The 16,119-nt window shown below is 39.9% G+C and overlaps 2 protein-coding genes across 8 annotated transcripts in view; both read right to left on the reverse strand.

Annotated features, from left to right (window-relative positions):
- The window catches only part of LOC145437332 (dynein axonemal heavy chain 2-like), a 68,524-nt gene extending 63,121 nt beyond the window's left edge, over nucleotides 1–5,403 (reverse strand). Inside the window, exons 1-10 of the mRNA XM_080314537.1 lie at nucleotides 5,240–5,403; nucleotides 4,716–4,759; nucleotides 3,987–4,118; nucleotides 3,575–3,645; nucleotides 2,837–3,019; nucleotides 2,073–2,203; nucleotides 1,147–1,275; nucleotides 740–849; nucleotides 311–474; nucleotides 61–246 (exon numbers count right to left, since the gene is read on the reverse strand). Of these exons, the coding sequence (XP_080170663.1) occupies nucleotides 61–246; nucleotides 311–474; nucleotides 740–849; nucleotides 1,147–1,275; nucleotides 2,073–2,203; nucleotides 2,837–3,019; nucleotides 3,575–3,645; nucleotides 3,987–4,118; nucleotides 4,716–4,759; nucleotides 5,240–5,315 (1,226 nt within the window). The 5' untranslated portion in view covers nucleotides 5,316–5,403. The remainder of the gene's footprint in view (nucleotides 1–60; nucleotides 247–310; nucleotides 475–739; nucleotides 850–1,146; nucleotides 1,276–2,072; nucleotides 2,204–2,836; nucleotides 3,020–3,574; nucleotides 3,646–3,986; nucleotides 4,119–4,715; nucleotides 4,760–5,239) is intronic.
- A 6,262-nt stretch (nucleotides 5,404–11,665) lies between these two features.
- The window catches only part of LOC145437351 (beta-arrestin-1-like), a 31,543-nt gene continuing 27,089 nt past the window's right edge, over nucleotides 11,666–16,119 (reverse strand). For 2 of the 7 annotated variants that reach the window (XM_080314558.1, XM_080314556.1), the window contains 2 exons: nucleotides 14,692–14,754; nucleotides 11,666–12,570 (listed from right to left, as the gene is read on the reverse strand). In XM_080314558.1, coding sequence (XP_080170684.1) covers nucleotides 14,720–14,754 — 35 coding nt within the window. In that variant the 3' untranslated portion in view covers nucleotides 11,666–12,570; nucleotides 14,692–14,719. Of the gene's footprint in view, nucleotides 16,014–16,119 lie in introns of all 7 variants that reach the window. The other 5 variants (XM_080314557.1, XM_080314555.1, XR_013914641.1 and 2 more) reach the window with 4 other exon arrangements.

Raw genomic sequence — 16,119 nt, forward strand, 5'->3', positions numbered from 1 at the left:
GTAACTTGGTTGTTGAGTAAAGTGATATTACCAGTCTACACGAATGGCTCTCAGACTTACTTGTGATGAACTTGCGAATTGCTGTTGTAGATACCCTTCCAAGCGAGACAACACTCTATGCAATTATTCAACGACACGATACTGCTGTCGACAAATCCGTCGAAAATTCGGTCGAGGGAAATCTCACGGCAACAAACTCTGATCACGTCGTTGCTAAGTTTCCGAAACAGCGCCGTGAGTCTTTCTCTGCGAGTAAAAAAAGTGTGTGTATGAGTGCAAAGGGTTTTGTGTTTATCAAAAAAGCTTTTACCTGGTGTTATAAAACTCGGAATTGACCCATATCACGCGGATGTAACTGACTAGCTTCGGTAAAATGGTCGGCACGTTTTTCGGGGTGGCCTTGTTCAGTTCCTCGCACGGTTCTCTCAGCAGCGATAAGAATTTCAGATTGCTCTGCGCTTGAGCGGAGCCATCCTGTAATAACAGAAATATGTGGCGTGTCGCAAATTTTTCCAGCTGAATAATGACTGCAATAATTACTCTCACATAAGACACATTTTTCTCACTTACACTTGAATTCTACGGCTTATTTTATGTAAGAGTAGCAATATATGGTATGGAATCATGAATAAAATCAAGAGTTGACTTATTTTGTATTAAAACTTGTTTTCATTTCATACTGTACATAGTAACTGTCAAACTATGCACAAAATATGCAGAATCCCTCACACAAACTTACTTGTATCAGTTTGGAAAGCTTCTTAAAAGGCACTACGTAGGACGATTTTGCTAGTTCGAGGATTTTCTGTATCCTCTTCACCCCGGGTTTGTCCAGCTGTTCGCTCAATCCTAAAATACAATTGTGGTACGGATTGAAGGGAAAAAGGTCATGCTCGCACAGAAAAGGAAGATTCATATGTTCAAGAAGATGACGCGGACCACAGAACAGGAAACTTGTTGAATTTTGTGGATCGAAATTTTTAAATTGTGAAGCTTTTCCAATGTGGGTAGTTCCAAACAAATGAATACAGCAACAACATTCATTGAAAATACAATAGAAACCCAGAAAACGAGATAATGAGGTGAGTAACATCATTTCCAATATCACAGACTCTCACAAGTGAATTCTGTTCACCACAACAATACCTGACAAGTCAATGCATCTGTTGTTCCAAAACTCTATTTCCTCCAGCGGCCCAGAGCTTTCCGATGTCTCCAAGGCGTCCTGCGCGTTCAGCACTTCTTTGATTTGCCTTGTCCAATGAATCATCGCGGCTGTGCAGAAGTTACCCACAGATTATGGATGCAAGAGGATTTAAGTGTAGAATATAATATAATATATATATATCCCATCAACTCCAAACTTTTTCCATATTAGGGATGTGTACCCTGATTAAACCAGGCATGTTTCAATGGAGTAATTTACCATGACGTTTTCGAATGACATCAGTAATGAAAAAATGGTCTGACTGGTTCTGGTATTACCGTGTATAAGACTCAGACATGTGAGGTAAAATATGCTTCTCTTTAACACACAGTAACGCTGGTTATCGTCATCATATACTCGATAAAACTTTGCAAAATTATGCTCTGTCAGTGAAGCGTCGCAGCTGCGCAGAAATTAACCACAGATTAGGGATGCACAAGGATTTAAGTGTAGAATATATTATATATATACATCACATCAGCTCCAATCTTTTTCCATATTAGGGATGTGTACCCTGATTAAACCAGGCATGTTTCAATGGAGTAATTTACCATGACGTTTTCGAATGACATCAGCAATGTAAAAATGGTCTGACTGGTCCTGGTATTACCATGTTTAAGACTCAGACATGTGAGGTAGAATATGCTTCTCTTTAACACACAGTAATACAGGTTGTCGACATCAGATGCTCGATAAAACTTTGTCAAATTATGCTTAATCAGTATTAAATATAACGCTTCCAAATCTGGATTTATATGCTCTCCATGGTGTAATTTTGCAGGCCTATTACGACATCGGTAAAAGATTCGAATAAGTGCCTCGTCAGTACGTTGAAGAATAGAACAAATGACATTTGATACCGTACTTTCTAGCCTTTGTACGAATTCTTTATCTTTGGCCGACACTCCTGGCTCCTGCATCAATCCTTCGTTGGGAATATACAACACAGTTTTGCCTTGTATCTTGTGCTTGATATCGGTGAGACCGGCCAGAAATCTAAAATTGATAATTTCATATTGTGATAATGAGATGACATATGGAACATAGAAGGGGTGGAGTGAAATTGAATAACTATTGGACTCCATTCATGGATCACAGAGTGAAAACAACATTCATATATATTAAATTGCACAAAAATATTACCACATTAGGTAGTTGAGATAAATGTCAGTATCAGAAGGCAGTCAGTAATGAAATACTTCTTTTTATGGTTAGGCCAACTCAAATTGGGCACCGCTACTTTTCAAACTTTTTTTATTATTATTTTGGACTACTTACACTTCTTTTTCAGCGATTTCAAAAACTGCTTTTGTGATTTTGTCAGGGCGAAATCCCTTCATGACAGATTAGCAGCATCACTTTATCAAAGTGCAATCGTGAAATATCTCCAGCCCTAATGGTTCTAGTGTCCCAATCACTACATATGACTCCGACATTATTTCCTTCCGAGTTGTTCACAAACATGAATTTTTCAGGATGAATTTTTCAATCATACAGTGTACGCATCGCCCACTTGCCGTGATACTACTCTCTACCGAACAAAATTTAAAATGTAAAAAGTAACCTGACATTAAAAAATGTTGAAGTCGAAGCGTAAGGAAGAAAGTGAAATCAGAACCCACACATTACCTGTGTAGCTGCGAGCTGAAGTCGTTTTTGATGCTGTCGGGCCAGGCCTTGTTTTGGAAGAACATAGGGGCGTAAATAACGTTCATCATGCGCAGGAGCGTGTCGAGATATCCCGCTCGGACGGAGCCCCACTGTATGACTTCATGAAAATTCTCCGTCGTGATGGCTGAAACTTTTTCCTTGCTGAAATGAACGAAACATGGTGGATTTCGTGTCATAGGTACGGTAGAAAAAAGACTCCCATTCTACAAAAAGCACATCAGTCAAGCTTCTTCCTGAATTTAGGATGTAGGCCTACCTCAGGAGGGCTTTTGATGCTAATGAGAGTATGGCAATATTTATTCGTAACGACTACACCGGAAGATTGTTTATAGGAATATTGGTAGACCTCCTATTATGTCTCTAGGGATGACGAAATCAACTTCCAAAACGATGTAAAATATCATCAATATATTCTAATAGGAACAGAAAACACATCACAAAGATTTTAGCACAATTACTGCCATAATTTACTGCCTAGCTGATGATAGCCTACAATAATCTGTATTACAGATTTTCTATTTAGAATTTAGTTTGGGATTAGGGCAATTAAAAAACACTAAACATTGTTGATGTTCCTACAGACAACAGATATAGATCTCAGCATTTAATTTCATTTATTATCTGGTAATCTCGGATTCAGAATACTAATGGCTCCATTAGACACGGCCGATAACTGATTATTTGCAAACTACTCACCATATAAAATAGGCAATCTCGTTGGCATTTTCCTGGTTAGGAACAACAGTATCGACGGTAAGACCGTTGACCTGCAAGAAAGCACGTACTGATGTAAGAATGATGGTGCTCGTGTATTTTTTGAAAACTAATAATAAATGGTACCCCCAGGTCACATTGGGTACATACCTGTCGAGTAACCATGGCAATCTTAGCTCAGTATGGTGTTTGTATCTAAGAAGTACCCATATGTAGAAAATATATCAGATGGTTCTTGGTGCAGCTAGGCCAAGGAACGAACGAAATTGAGTTTGGAGCAGTCTCAATCAAAACTAAAGCACACAACAACCTTCTGCATACTAGCAGTACTCTAGCATTTGCTAGCGGTATGGAAAATGTACCTTCCACATATCTTCTACCAAAGAATAGTTACCTTGTCAATGTAGACAACCAGCAGCCTTGTATCCGGGTCGGTGAAAAATTTGCCCATCATAGGCGTATGATCATCGGTCCACATATCAGGTGACATGCCTGCCAGCGTTACGCACTGCCGCACCTTTTTAACCTTAGATGTAAAAACATTGTGGCCAAAATGAAGACAAGGACTTGGAAGTAATCATATTGAACCAAATCCTAAAAATTGCGATATTGACACTGAAATAGAAAATTAATAGGCCTTTCAATATCACGATGTGAGTGTGCGACTCGCGTTGGTAATAAAACTGCGGTATTTCATAGCATTTGAAAATAATTTTGATAATGTCGGCATGCCACAAATGAAATAATCACTGGTACCGGTCAAGTAATGTGATCCCAAGTCCAGCCTCCATCTGTTCAGTATCGAACATTGTGAATGCGAAAAACCAAAAGATACATTTCACGCTTTGTTAAAACTCATGTTGGATCAGTTATCAAGTACATGCTCACTATTATTGCGCTGTAGATTCAATTAAATTCAATTTATTGTTAACAATTTCATCATTTCAATGCACCACAATGAAAAGACAGGATGGTGTCGAAACGACTTGAAGTAGTCTTTGAAATCAGACACCCACCTGGCCTAGGAGATGTAAAAAGGAGGCATGCACACTGAATGAAAAGTGATAGAAGATGATATAAAAGGGATCAACTCACGGAATCAAATAAAATGACCAAAGCTTACCAACTCATCGAGTTCATTTCCTTTATTTGCGTCTTCAACATCACCTGTAATTAAAGTAAATGTTCAGGCCCCGCTTCTTCAATCATGGTTAAAGCTATTTTTCTCATTACAAAACATAGCCTAATTATGGGATACACCTGTATAAGTCGGAATCAGAGTTGTATGAACTTCACAACTGCTACACAATGTAGCTAATTGTTTGCATTCCTCTCCCTGATAGTATGTATGAAAGGGATGAATGTCATGGGCTTGAATTTGACAATACAATAATGATGAAACTAATGTGAAGTATACGGTAACTAGAATAGTGATGAATCAAAAGTTACATTGCAATTTTTCGAAATAATTTCATTCTATTAGTTGGAATTTAGTACTGAAAGTACACACAACTCCCCGTCCAACAGACCATTAGACACGCAATCAGAACGATCAGTTACCTATGGTATGAAATTTGATGCTAGAACTTAACACATTATTGCAGCGAAATTAACAATCTACAATGGATAATCATAAACTTAGCTTACCTGGCTCAGGTGAAGGAGACTTTGCAGGCTCTTCATTCCCATCAGCAACAGCGACGGGCTCTTCGGCGTCCGACATTTTGAATCAGTTTTACTTTACAAAATATCAGACACAAGACCCATTTATACCAGTATATCTGAATTTATAGCAGAATTACTCAGCATGCGTTCAAGTATATCAGTAATGTACCAAAATTGGTAACGTTATGCAGCAGGTCCAATGCCATTAATAGCATCATATTTCTATGATGGGGTGGCATACCGTCTACTGCATACAGGCACCATAAATCTATGTATCAATAGCCAGTTTGAAGATATGGAATCTATTCCACCAGTATGCAGACCACTTTAACAGAGTTCTTAGAGCATTGCATGGAAAATATTTTAAATAATATTGATTTTCTACATCAGTATAAATGCATGTGCTATATTATCGTTCTGTTACACTTACTGTCATTAATTTACAAGAAATGTTCACAATATCATTTAAAATTGCCTCTTAAAACTGTTACATACGTTTTCTTCCTATTTATTTGTTGTATCTAGTCCATCCTAGAATTTTTCATCTATTCTATATACTTATGAATAAATTGTATTTATTATACGTTATATAGACCTACTGTATTCTTTTCTGTTTTTATCAGTCACTTTTCCATCGTATTACCTATTACTATTATCAGTTTATCACACAGATACAGTGCTAGCCTATTATGATCCACATCTACACGTCAAAACTTAACGACTACAGCTATGACTACATGATTCAAAATGTTGTTCTATTGCTGTTTCTGCTCCGAATTAGGTATTATATCATTTTGTCCAACATTTTTTAATTAAATACAACTGTCTGAAAGCCTGCATGTGTCCACAGCAGTTATATGCAGTCAAGTTATGTTATTGCAAGTTTATGTCATTGCTAACTTATAAACGAGGGTATTCTACATGTATTATGATACTGTTTTTTATACATTATGTCATGCTCTTATCACAACAAAACACACTTCCAGAAATCTTGAAAAACATAGATTGAACAAGCCCTTCGCCAAAATCGTGATGACCTGATACAGTGATACATAGCCCGTATATATATATATATATATATCTGCTGAATATGGAATAATACCTGTCGGATTTTGTGATAAAATATTGTGACTAAATCGCTCAGAAATATCTAATATTCAAGCGTGCATGGCTTTGCGGAGTTCGATTTCTAACGATAACAAGCGAGATTGAAAACCGTCTCCATGGAGATATTCATGCATGAGTAACCCTCACTGATGTCCGATGTCGTCTTTCATTGCGATTTCCAATATTCTTGCGCGGATTCGAAGCGGGCCGTGGAAGCGGAAATATCGATGAATTTAATGCATATCATTTGATTACAACATTAATTTACAGCTGTGGTTCTTAAAGTGGCCACTAGCGCCCCTTGGCGGCGTTAGCGACATAGAGTGCGAGTGTGAACGTGAGGGTTTGGACGATGTGAAACTGTTCCTTTTACGACCGCGCACTCACTGTGCACCAAAGTCAGATTTATGGATATCTGATCACATCGTTTGTGGTCGTACAAGGTGCATTTAATCGAAAATCTTTACCAACAGGGTCAGGATTGGATCCGGAATTCACTCCACCGAACAGGATTGGATCCAGCTCCCGAAAAACCATGATCCGTACATCTCTAGTACACACCAAACAGCAGACTTGTACAAACTACTGGATTTTCAAAAAGCGTAACTAGAACTACAACTACTCAATTTTTAGAACTCTCGACTAGAACTAGAACTAGAATCACCCGATTTTCAAAATCCGCAACTAGAACTAGAACTATACCAAATTTTCAAAATGCGGAACTAGAACTAGAACTGCAATTACTCGATATTCAAAATCAGCCACTAGAACTAGAAATACTCAAAAATCCGTTAGTTAGTTAGTTAACCATCAACTATAAATAAATGGGTAGTTTGTACGCGTCTGTCTGAGTAGCTTTACTGGCAATCCTACAGATTACAACAAATATAAGTGTTGGAGGTTTATCTAGGCTCCACCTCGCCACCTCATCCGCGTAGGCGGTGTCTTACAAAAAGCCAAGAAGTGGGCCGTGCTATAAGTCGGCAGTTACGGAATTGAAATGAAGAATATCGGCCTGGTGTAAATGACCGTGACCATAGTAGTCGACAAACACCATGAATGCCACAATCCAAACAAACTCCTCTCTGCATCGCCTTGGCCCAGGTGCTGGGTGTTCTCTTGTATGTCGCGAGCATTTCATCAGTTTTATAGTGCGCTACAATTCCCACAAGCTGAAAATGTTTGGGTGCCAGCAGGGTCGAAACAGCACGTCGTCAGCCCCCACAAAACACATTGGTCTTGCCCCCAATGGGGTGATAAACCCGACTTCTGGGGCTTAGCCCCCCAGACTCACATCGGAATCGACGTTTCCATCACTGCCTAAGCGCGAGATTTCTTATGCTTGGTAAATGGCGTCTTGTCCGGTCCAATCGCACGAAGCACGAAAAATTCCATAATTTATGATTGAAACGATTAGTAATATTGGTAATTGCATAAATATTGCTATACATTTTTTATCCTCTCTCAGACACGTAGTCAGAGTAATGGCAGAGCTGAGTGAGCTGTTGTCTTGGAAAATTTAGGACCCGTAATGATAATTGAGCAATGCTCAATGAGCATATTCGGGCGGGCCGTTGGCATAATTACTTCTTTACATGTGGTTATTTCTAGGGCTGGGCAAAATCGAGTAGCCTACCTGAGTGATTCGATGATACTGAATCTAGGCTTAACATATTTTGGAAATCTAAAAAGAGGACACTTTTTCAGAAATCTGCAACTTGCAAAACCGGAGTAGAATTCTCAAAAACCGGTGAATTTTTCCCACTTTGCGATCGGTTGACTAAAAAAAACGGTCATCTTTTCCGCTCAGAGCTCAAAAAACGTTTTTCTCTCCACATTGCCAGGTGGATGACTAAAAAAAAGGTCATCTTTTCGCTCAGAGCTAAAATCACCGTTTTTCACTCCGAAATACCCGCCGGAGCGTCACTTCAGTGCTAATTTGCGGCATATCACTCGCATTTTGCTCTAAATCTGACCTAAATTTTCAAAAAAGAGGACAAAATCTCAAAAAAGAGGACAAAAGGGCGTCCTCCGAGGACACTTTCAAAAAAGTTAAAAAAAGAGGACAAATCCTCTTAAAAGAGGACGTATGGTAAGCCTAACTGAATCACACATTACGATTTAGGTCGAGTAGAGTATTACTCATTATGACGTCACAGTAGAGTGTACTATGTCAAAGCTCAAATGTACCTTTTATACAGGGCTGGCCAACCTTTTCAGCCAAAGGGCCACATTCGATTGACGAAATATTGCGCGGGCCACTTGCCGCGCGAAGCGCGAAATTTTTTTTAAGTTTATAGGTCAATAATATTGTCACTTGACTATATTGCGGGCCTGCCGTATATCGCTGGGCTAAGTTTGCGAGGACTGGGCTATTCGGCGCATGGACATATCGATATCGAAAGCTGCGACCAACATGCGTCAATCTTTCCGTGCCTAGGTTTCATAGTCAACGATCTTACTGCGAGCGCAAACGCAAGGTCGCATATGTTGAACGACACTTTGTCCCGTAATCGCGAATATAGTTAGACTCAATCTGATACATAAGGCGTTCTTCCATTTTCACAAAAAGGGAAACAATATTAAAAACAAGGAATCGAGTGACAACATGTTGCGCTAAGCTTGTAGAATTTTTTTTACTTTTGATAAATCTATCGCAAATTATTCTGCTTTATTGTAGTGTGCGAAGATATACCAATATGTGACTGGCTGATGGATCTGTCAATGCGTCGGAACTGATATTTTAGTCATCACATCTCAAGTGTTGCGGCCAAACTAATCAAATTTTTGGTTGGTCTTGCAAGTTCACAATCTGTGCAATCCATTTTTGATATTAGAAATTTCGGAAATTACCTCGCGGGCCACTCAAAACCTTCTCGCGGGCCACGGGTTGGCCGGCCCTGCATACCACCACAAGAACATAATGCCTGTTATACGTCAAATTAAAGATACTTTGGTATTTTTTCGACCATACCAATTCCATTGCACTTCTTGACAATGATGTGGGATGATCATGACATCGGAAATGTGTTATTTCCAGTAACGTTCGTTCGTAGCTTTGCACTATGTCTCGTAAGCTGCGGCACGGCCATTCAGGGTTTCCTAGGTTTACTCATTGGAAAATAGTATCAAAACTATAATTGTCGTTAGTAAATTAACTTTCAGTTGCGAGGAGCGTATAATTTCATTACTCGCACAAATCGTCTTTTACTACTCCACTCGAATCATTAAATTTAATACCCGATTCAGATTCGAGCACTCGCATCATTGTGCCCAGCCCTATATTTCATGACCTCCTATGGCTGCGATGTGAAAAGAATATTCAGATTTATAGCACATTTACTTGACTTGAAATTTTTCTTAGCACTTTGCATGATTTATTGTCATTTCTTGCATTTAGTATTGGAACCCCTCCTGGAAATTATAAATATGCGCAATTTACAGAATTGAGTCCAACTATACTCGCAATTAGGAGATAGCCTAATAACGTGTCTTCCAACATGCGACTTCGCTTGTGCGCTCGATGCAAGATCGTCGGCGATGAAACATTTGCACAAAATGACAGAGGCATGTTCACCGAAACCGTCGTTATTGGTATGTCTGAAACGTCAAATAATCCCGTCCTTGCCAAATGAGCACATTGCTAAACAGAGGCGACCCCCAATACATGCAAGTAACATATTTACTGATCGAATTCATTCATTACCTTTGAAAAAATTTCGTGCAATATCGTCTGGTTGTAAACTTGATGTAAATTTAACCAAACCCTCCTTCCCGCTTGACCAAATTAAAAATATTTGTTGTGTGGCTTATTAGCTGTTTGGGTCGAACAAATGATTAAGAAAGACTGCAAGTCCTAGTCATTGAATACTTGACTAAGTGCATGTAGACTAGACATATGTTATTTGACTACTTCCTAAATTTAGTTGATGACCAATGTCTATTAGTAGCAGAGGTGGTCAGTAACGAAGTAGTTCTACTTTTTGGAGTACTTGAAGTAGTTTTTTCCCACTCACACTACTTTTTAAGTAGTTATGAGTTTAGACTACTTTTACTTCTACTTGACAATTTTCAGTTTTGTAGGCAAAAGTAAGCATAAAATACCTACATACTTACTTTCTTGTAAACCACCACTCCTACTTCTATTTGAGAAGAAATTCCGGCATTACTTCTACTTCTACTTGAGTAGCAACGGTGACTACTTTGACCACCTCTGAATAGTTGTGAGAGTGTGTGTGCAGTGTAATCAGTACAGTGTGTAATGAGAAAATTAGTAAGGCTCATCTCTGTATTAGTTGCTGACTCATACACAAGAGTCACACTTCGATTGTTTTATCTACATTTTAATTATACAGGATTTGATAGGCCTAAATGTTGTGTTTGAATGATTCATACATATTAGGTTATTATAGAGTCCATGTTATAAAAACTGATAAAATATGAAAAAGGGAAGGATATTTAGAAAGGCAATCTTTCATGCATAGTGAATAATTAGAGCTGTGTGCCACAATGAAACAATTTTGCATGCCAACGGTAATCATATGTTTCATAATGTTTGCATATGTTTAATGATTATGAGTCATTTAACCGTCACTGTGGCATATAATTTTCGAAGTAAATGGGTAGTACTGTTAGAGTCGGTAGGTTTAAATGCTCAGGAGTCGGTGGTAAAATTTACCGACTCCACAGCCCTGGTCATGATGCATCCTCTCGCATGATGTCTATAGCGCATTGTTTTAACAAATCATGCCCGGCACAAAAACAACTTTACTCAAATATTTGAAAATGTGATTTTTTTCGTGTCAAGCATGAATAGTGCAATAGAAAATTACATTTCCACGATGTTTGTGGAATGCCTGTCTGCATGGTTCCGTAACATAAGGCCTACTTGGAAATTCTACATTTAATATCCATATTATTGACGCTACGGCCCGCGGCGTCATCAAAAATTGGCCCTCGAGCCCATTTGAGTTTGAGACCTCTGCACAAGAGCATGCCAGCAGGATACTTCATTCGTTGAAAATATGGAATATCCTCGACTTCCTAATTTAGCTAGTGCTCTGAGTATTGGCACTAACACACCCCCGTTCCTGGGATGTATGATAAATCGATATTGCCGGCGTCAGTCTTAAAACACGTGTTCTGTGCACGACACCACATAACGCGGGAGTCAATAATTTGAGCGTCCTTGCGAGGCTCGTCATTCAGCCGAACTAATCGAAAGAGCTGCTTGTCCAATCCTTTTCCAACCCAACAACATAAGTGTCACCCTACCCGCACACAGGCACCGACCACAACAAATTGACGCAGTCAAAACTTTGATATTAATTTTGAAGTCACGGAAAACAAGTTAAACATTTCCAAGTAACAAGTTAAATTACATTCGACAAATTTACAAGATAAAATAAAGGCAATACAACAACACCTCGTGAAGACTACAACGACACGTCCGACAGCTATCGCTACACACAATTGCGACGCTCGTCGCGAGCTATGCGTCAACTGCGGACTGGGCAGGTATGAAGCTGATAGATGCTGAGACCGAAGCATCGGCGTTACGGCCAAATTAGCGCCGTAAAAAGAACTTCGGCCATGCGCGTGGCGAAAGTGGACACGATTTTGGTGTCAAAAAGTGGATTCGTATATATTGGTCGAAATCGAAATAAGTTAGCGGGTATTTATTTGAATGGCAACTATATGCTGGGCCTTCGTGCCACTTCCTGGAATATTTGTTCTCTTTGGGCAGATTACGAACTTCGGAAATGGTATCAACAACGGAATTCATTAGAACTTGGAGTTGATACACAGATCGCGTTTCAAGCATCAAATTCGCTAGCCCCAGGACTTATCAAAATAGAATCTCGGAAAGGCGTCAATCAGTGCAAGTATCGCGTGCATCTTCAACCGACCACTAGGAACTCTCTACGCCTATAACAAAGAAAATAAAACTCAAAATAATTCATCCGTCTGTATGCGGGTCCTCTCTAAAACTGCGCCACGTTGACGCAATCGTATCACACAATAACGCCGGAAATTCATAGCTCTTCGACGTCCCGCCGGGTTAATAATATCGACACTAAAAGCAGCAAGAAAACACGATAAAAAGTCAGTCCCTCCCGTTAAACGAGACACCGAGATACACCGCAGACGACGGTCAGTAAATAGCCGCTGGCATGGAAGACTGTGGCGACGCAGCGTCTAATAGTCTGCAGCAAAAAGAGAAGATAGAGCAACGCGTGAATACGTAATCTGACGGGGGTCGGGCGAGCTGAAAAGGGCGTGGTTAATTCGCTTATTGCACGGCACACTACATCATGATACAATGCATACAAGTCGCGGACGGTCGCGTGAATACGAATACATTACGGAACAGTAACAAACGCGACATAACACCATGCAGATAATGCTGGCCAACAGTAACGAAAGCAATCATCTAACATTGCGTTTATGGGTTACACCTCCTTCCTATATTTTGGATTCTTACAACAAATTAACTAGTCGCTAGTGGGATATGGCATTGCTTCATTTGCCAGAAATGATCACGGAGGCGCGTTCTTCCGATGCTCAACTCTAGCGCCACCACCAAATAACCAGATAGGAAAAAACCCAGTGTGATCGAAAACAAAATACCATCAGTGACATGGTAGTGGCAGTAAACTACCCAGGATGGCGTAGATTTGGAGTCATTTCGCATTTGAAATTTTCTATGGACACATATTAGATTTGAAATCTTTGTACTTTGACCTGGTTTAGATTCCCGAGTGACCAGTCTGTTTATTTATTGCCCAACTGCCACCTTATAAGGGAACATTTCTACATAACATCACGGTCACAATAGATTAAACTCTTCACGACTGTAATATATTTAGGGCCATGACCTTGTAATCGCCCCATTCTCGAGCCTTTGTTGATCACCCCACCATATGTGTCCCAGCGTAACACTCAACATTAACAAAGATAATCGCGGCACTTCCGACAGCATAAATGAGCGACGCAACACTTCATATAACACACTTGCTCAGAGTGACAACTACACATATCGTAACGTAACCAACGATAACACGCATAAAATCAGAACATGCTGCGAGCTTGCACGACAATAAAACTAGAAAAAAAAAACACACAACACGATTAAATAATATTCATGAGATATGGGGTTATTACTATATTAGGGCCGTACAACTACGAATCATAAGGCACATGTGTACAGACATTACTAACTGTAAATTCATTAAAAGTTATTCAGCAATATGCGAGAGCAAAAAACTCATGTTACACGATTTGTAGCAAATAGGGAGAATGCATTATATTTCGCTTTTTCTTCGTGTACAAAACCATATTGGTTATGTGAGAAAATACATGGCGGCACAGTACCGGAATTTTTTTAATTTTGGTAATGAACCAACGCAATTTGTCCTGCCAGCTAGTACCTCAATTTCGCGGTTACCCTGGACACGGTTTATCGACACGGGTAAGCTTCAAATCATAGTAAAACAGGACTGAAATCAATTCAAACGTAAAAAATGATAAAATTCAAGGTGAAGATTTCAATTTCAAATCAGGTCTGACAAATAAAACAACATCATGCCGCCTACCGACAAGCCGTGTACCGGTAACGCAGGGGCGTGCAACCATTCTGGCCACGGGTCAAGTATGGATAATAATTGCAGCAGCCGCAAAGCCCACCATCTCCTTATCAATTGGTAGTGGTGATGGCGAGACTAACCCATAAAATTCAATATCAGGCTTACACATACCTATCATGGACAGGTGTAAGAAAAAAATCGCGCCGTTTTGCCAGAAAATCGAATACATTTTGTCAAAAACAATATGTGCAAAGTAACGTATGCATATTTTAGCGTTTCCAAGCCTACTGGAGCTTAGCTCAAACGTACCAGACCGAGCTAAATCATGAACCAACACCATTGCAAATAGGCGTTTGGAATCTATTTTTTTTCTGTGGGTCGAAGGTTGCACACCCCTGCCGTATAGCTCGAAATCTCTCGTAATCACATATTTCCAGTATAATGCTGCAGAAACGTATCATCGCACGTACACTGTGGTGTTCACAAAGTGAATAATGTATGGGCTTGAATCGCACCCAGTTACTTTCACATATTCACTGCGGCATTCGTAGGTGTAAAGATATATGTTTCCTTTGTATTAAAAATTCATTATCGTGACAATTTCAACCCGGATATTAACTTCGACCGACATATCATTTCCAAAGCAGATCACCACCGATTACAGGTTTGATTCGACGGCAAAAAAACATCGAACAGGCAACGAAATCTAACACTTCGAATTACCAAGCTTGCGCGACCCACGTTTTAAAAGACGTGTCCCGGCCGAAACTCAGACAGCGTTACGAAATCCGATGTCGTCAAAACCTGAATAGCGAAATACACGATAAACTTATCGCCGCAAACACTACTACAGTCAGCGGATTATAAAAGAAAGACAGATTTAGCGCAATTTCAAATCCCAAAAACCCAGTCCCGGGTAAAATGCATGAAAACAGGATCTAGTGTGCTTTCTTATCCACATCGAATGCTCCCCATGACCCTCATCAATCAATGTTCACTATCAATATGTCAAAATTCATAGCATTTCATGTGATCATCCATGGAACTCAATATCTGCAATGGAGGGGTAGGGTTACTTTAGAGTTTGGTTGGGTACCGTAGGATTAGGGTTGTAAACAAGAGACTAGAGTCATATTTCCTTCATCACCAAATCAAGTCCGGGTCGAAGTCAGGGACCAACGGCTTGAGACCAAGTCAAAGTGTTTACTGTCGAATACTGAGTCCAAGTCAAGTTAAGCCCACTTCTGCGGAACTCTTGAGTGATATCCAAGGCCTCGAATGCATAATATACCGATTTTGCTCACTCCAAACATGTTTATTCAAAATACGAAATTGTGCCTATTTTTAAATAACCGGTCCCAATACACGAGACTTTACCAAATCATATAGAATTCGCCGAGTCATGCACAACGACTCGAGTACAAGTCGAGTCAATACACAAATAAGACTCGACTCGAGTCATGACAACCCTGGTCCCTGGTTCAAGGCGAGGTTAGCAGAGATTTCATAAGAACTTGATACACAACTGTTGATAAACAAAGTTCTTTGGAAATCCCTACTAGTTGCTGACGATTGACCCTGATGAGTGTCGGCCGAAAAAATTCGGGTTGATATCAATGTGGAATATACTATACTACTGTATACATTAAGTTTCATGGAGAACATAGTTGACGATCAGATGAAACACCTAAATTTTGACCCGGATTGGCGATGGCCGTGGATAAGAGAGTACACTTGATCCGGAAAACAAGGAGGGCCGGCAGCAGCCAACATGCCAAACGATAACAATCCATAACATCATCGTAAAAATGCAGTCCTGCGTCAAAGAAAACAACTTTTCGTGCCAAGACAACGCAAGACATCCGCGCTCTCGAGCCTTTATCGCCGAGACCCGAGTCCTTCCGCAAATCGACGGTGAGAAAACGCGAACGGTCACACAAACAAGAAAACATCCCAACGGCGGACAACACGCAAGTCTATGTCGAGTCACAATGAAGACCGAATTCGTGCATTGACTACACATCCATGCTCGCGAGTAACGTTGACGGGCCGCTCTTAAACAGCTGAGAAAGACGGGGAAGTGCAGGTCGTAAAACATAAAACATAATTCTACGCGGGTTACCGAATCAGAGTTTCCTAGGAGACCCAAGGGCCTACGGCGCCAAAGTT

Source organism: Botryllus schlosseri, chromosome 4 (assembly GCF_051294905.1).
Source record: "Botryllus schlosseri isolate E-star chromosome 4, Bs_hap1, whole genome shotgun sequence".
NCBI classification, from domain to species: domain Eukaryota; kingdom Metazoa; phylum Chordata; class Ascidiacea; order Stolidobranchia; family Styelidae; genus Botryllus; species Botryllus schlosseri.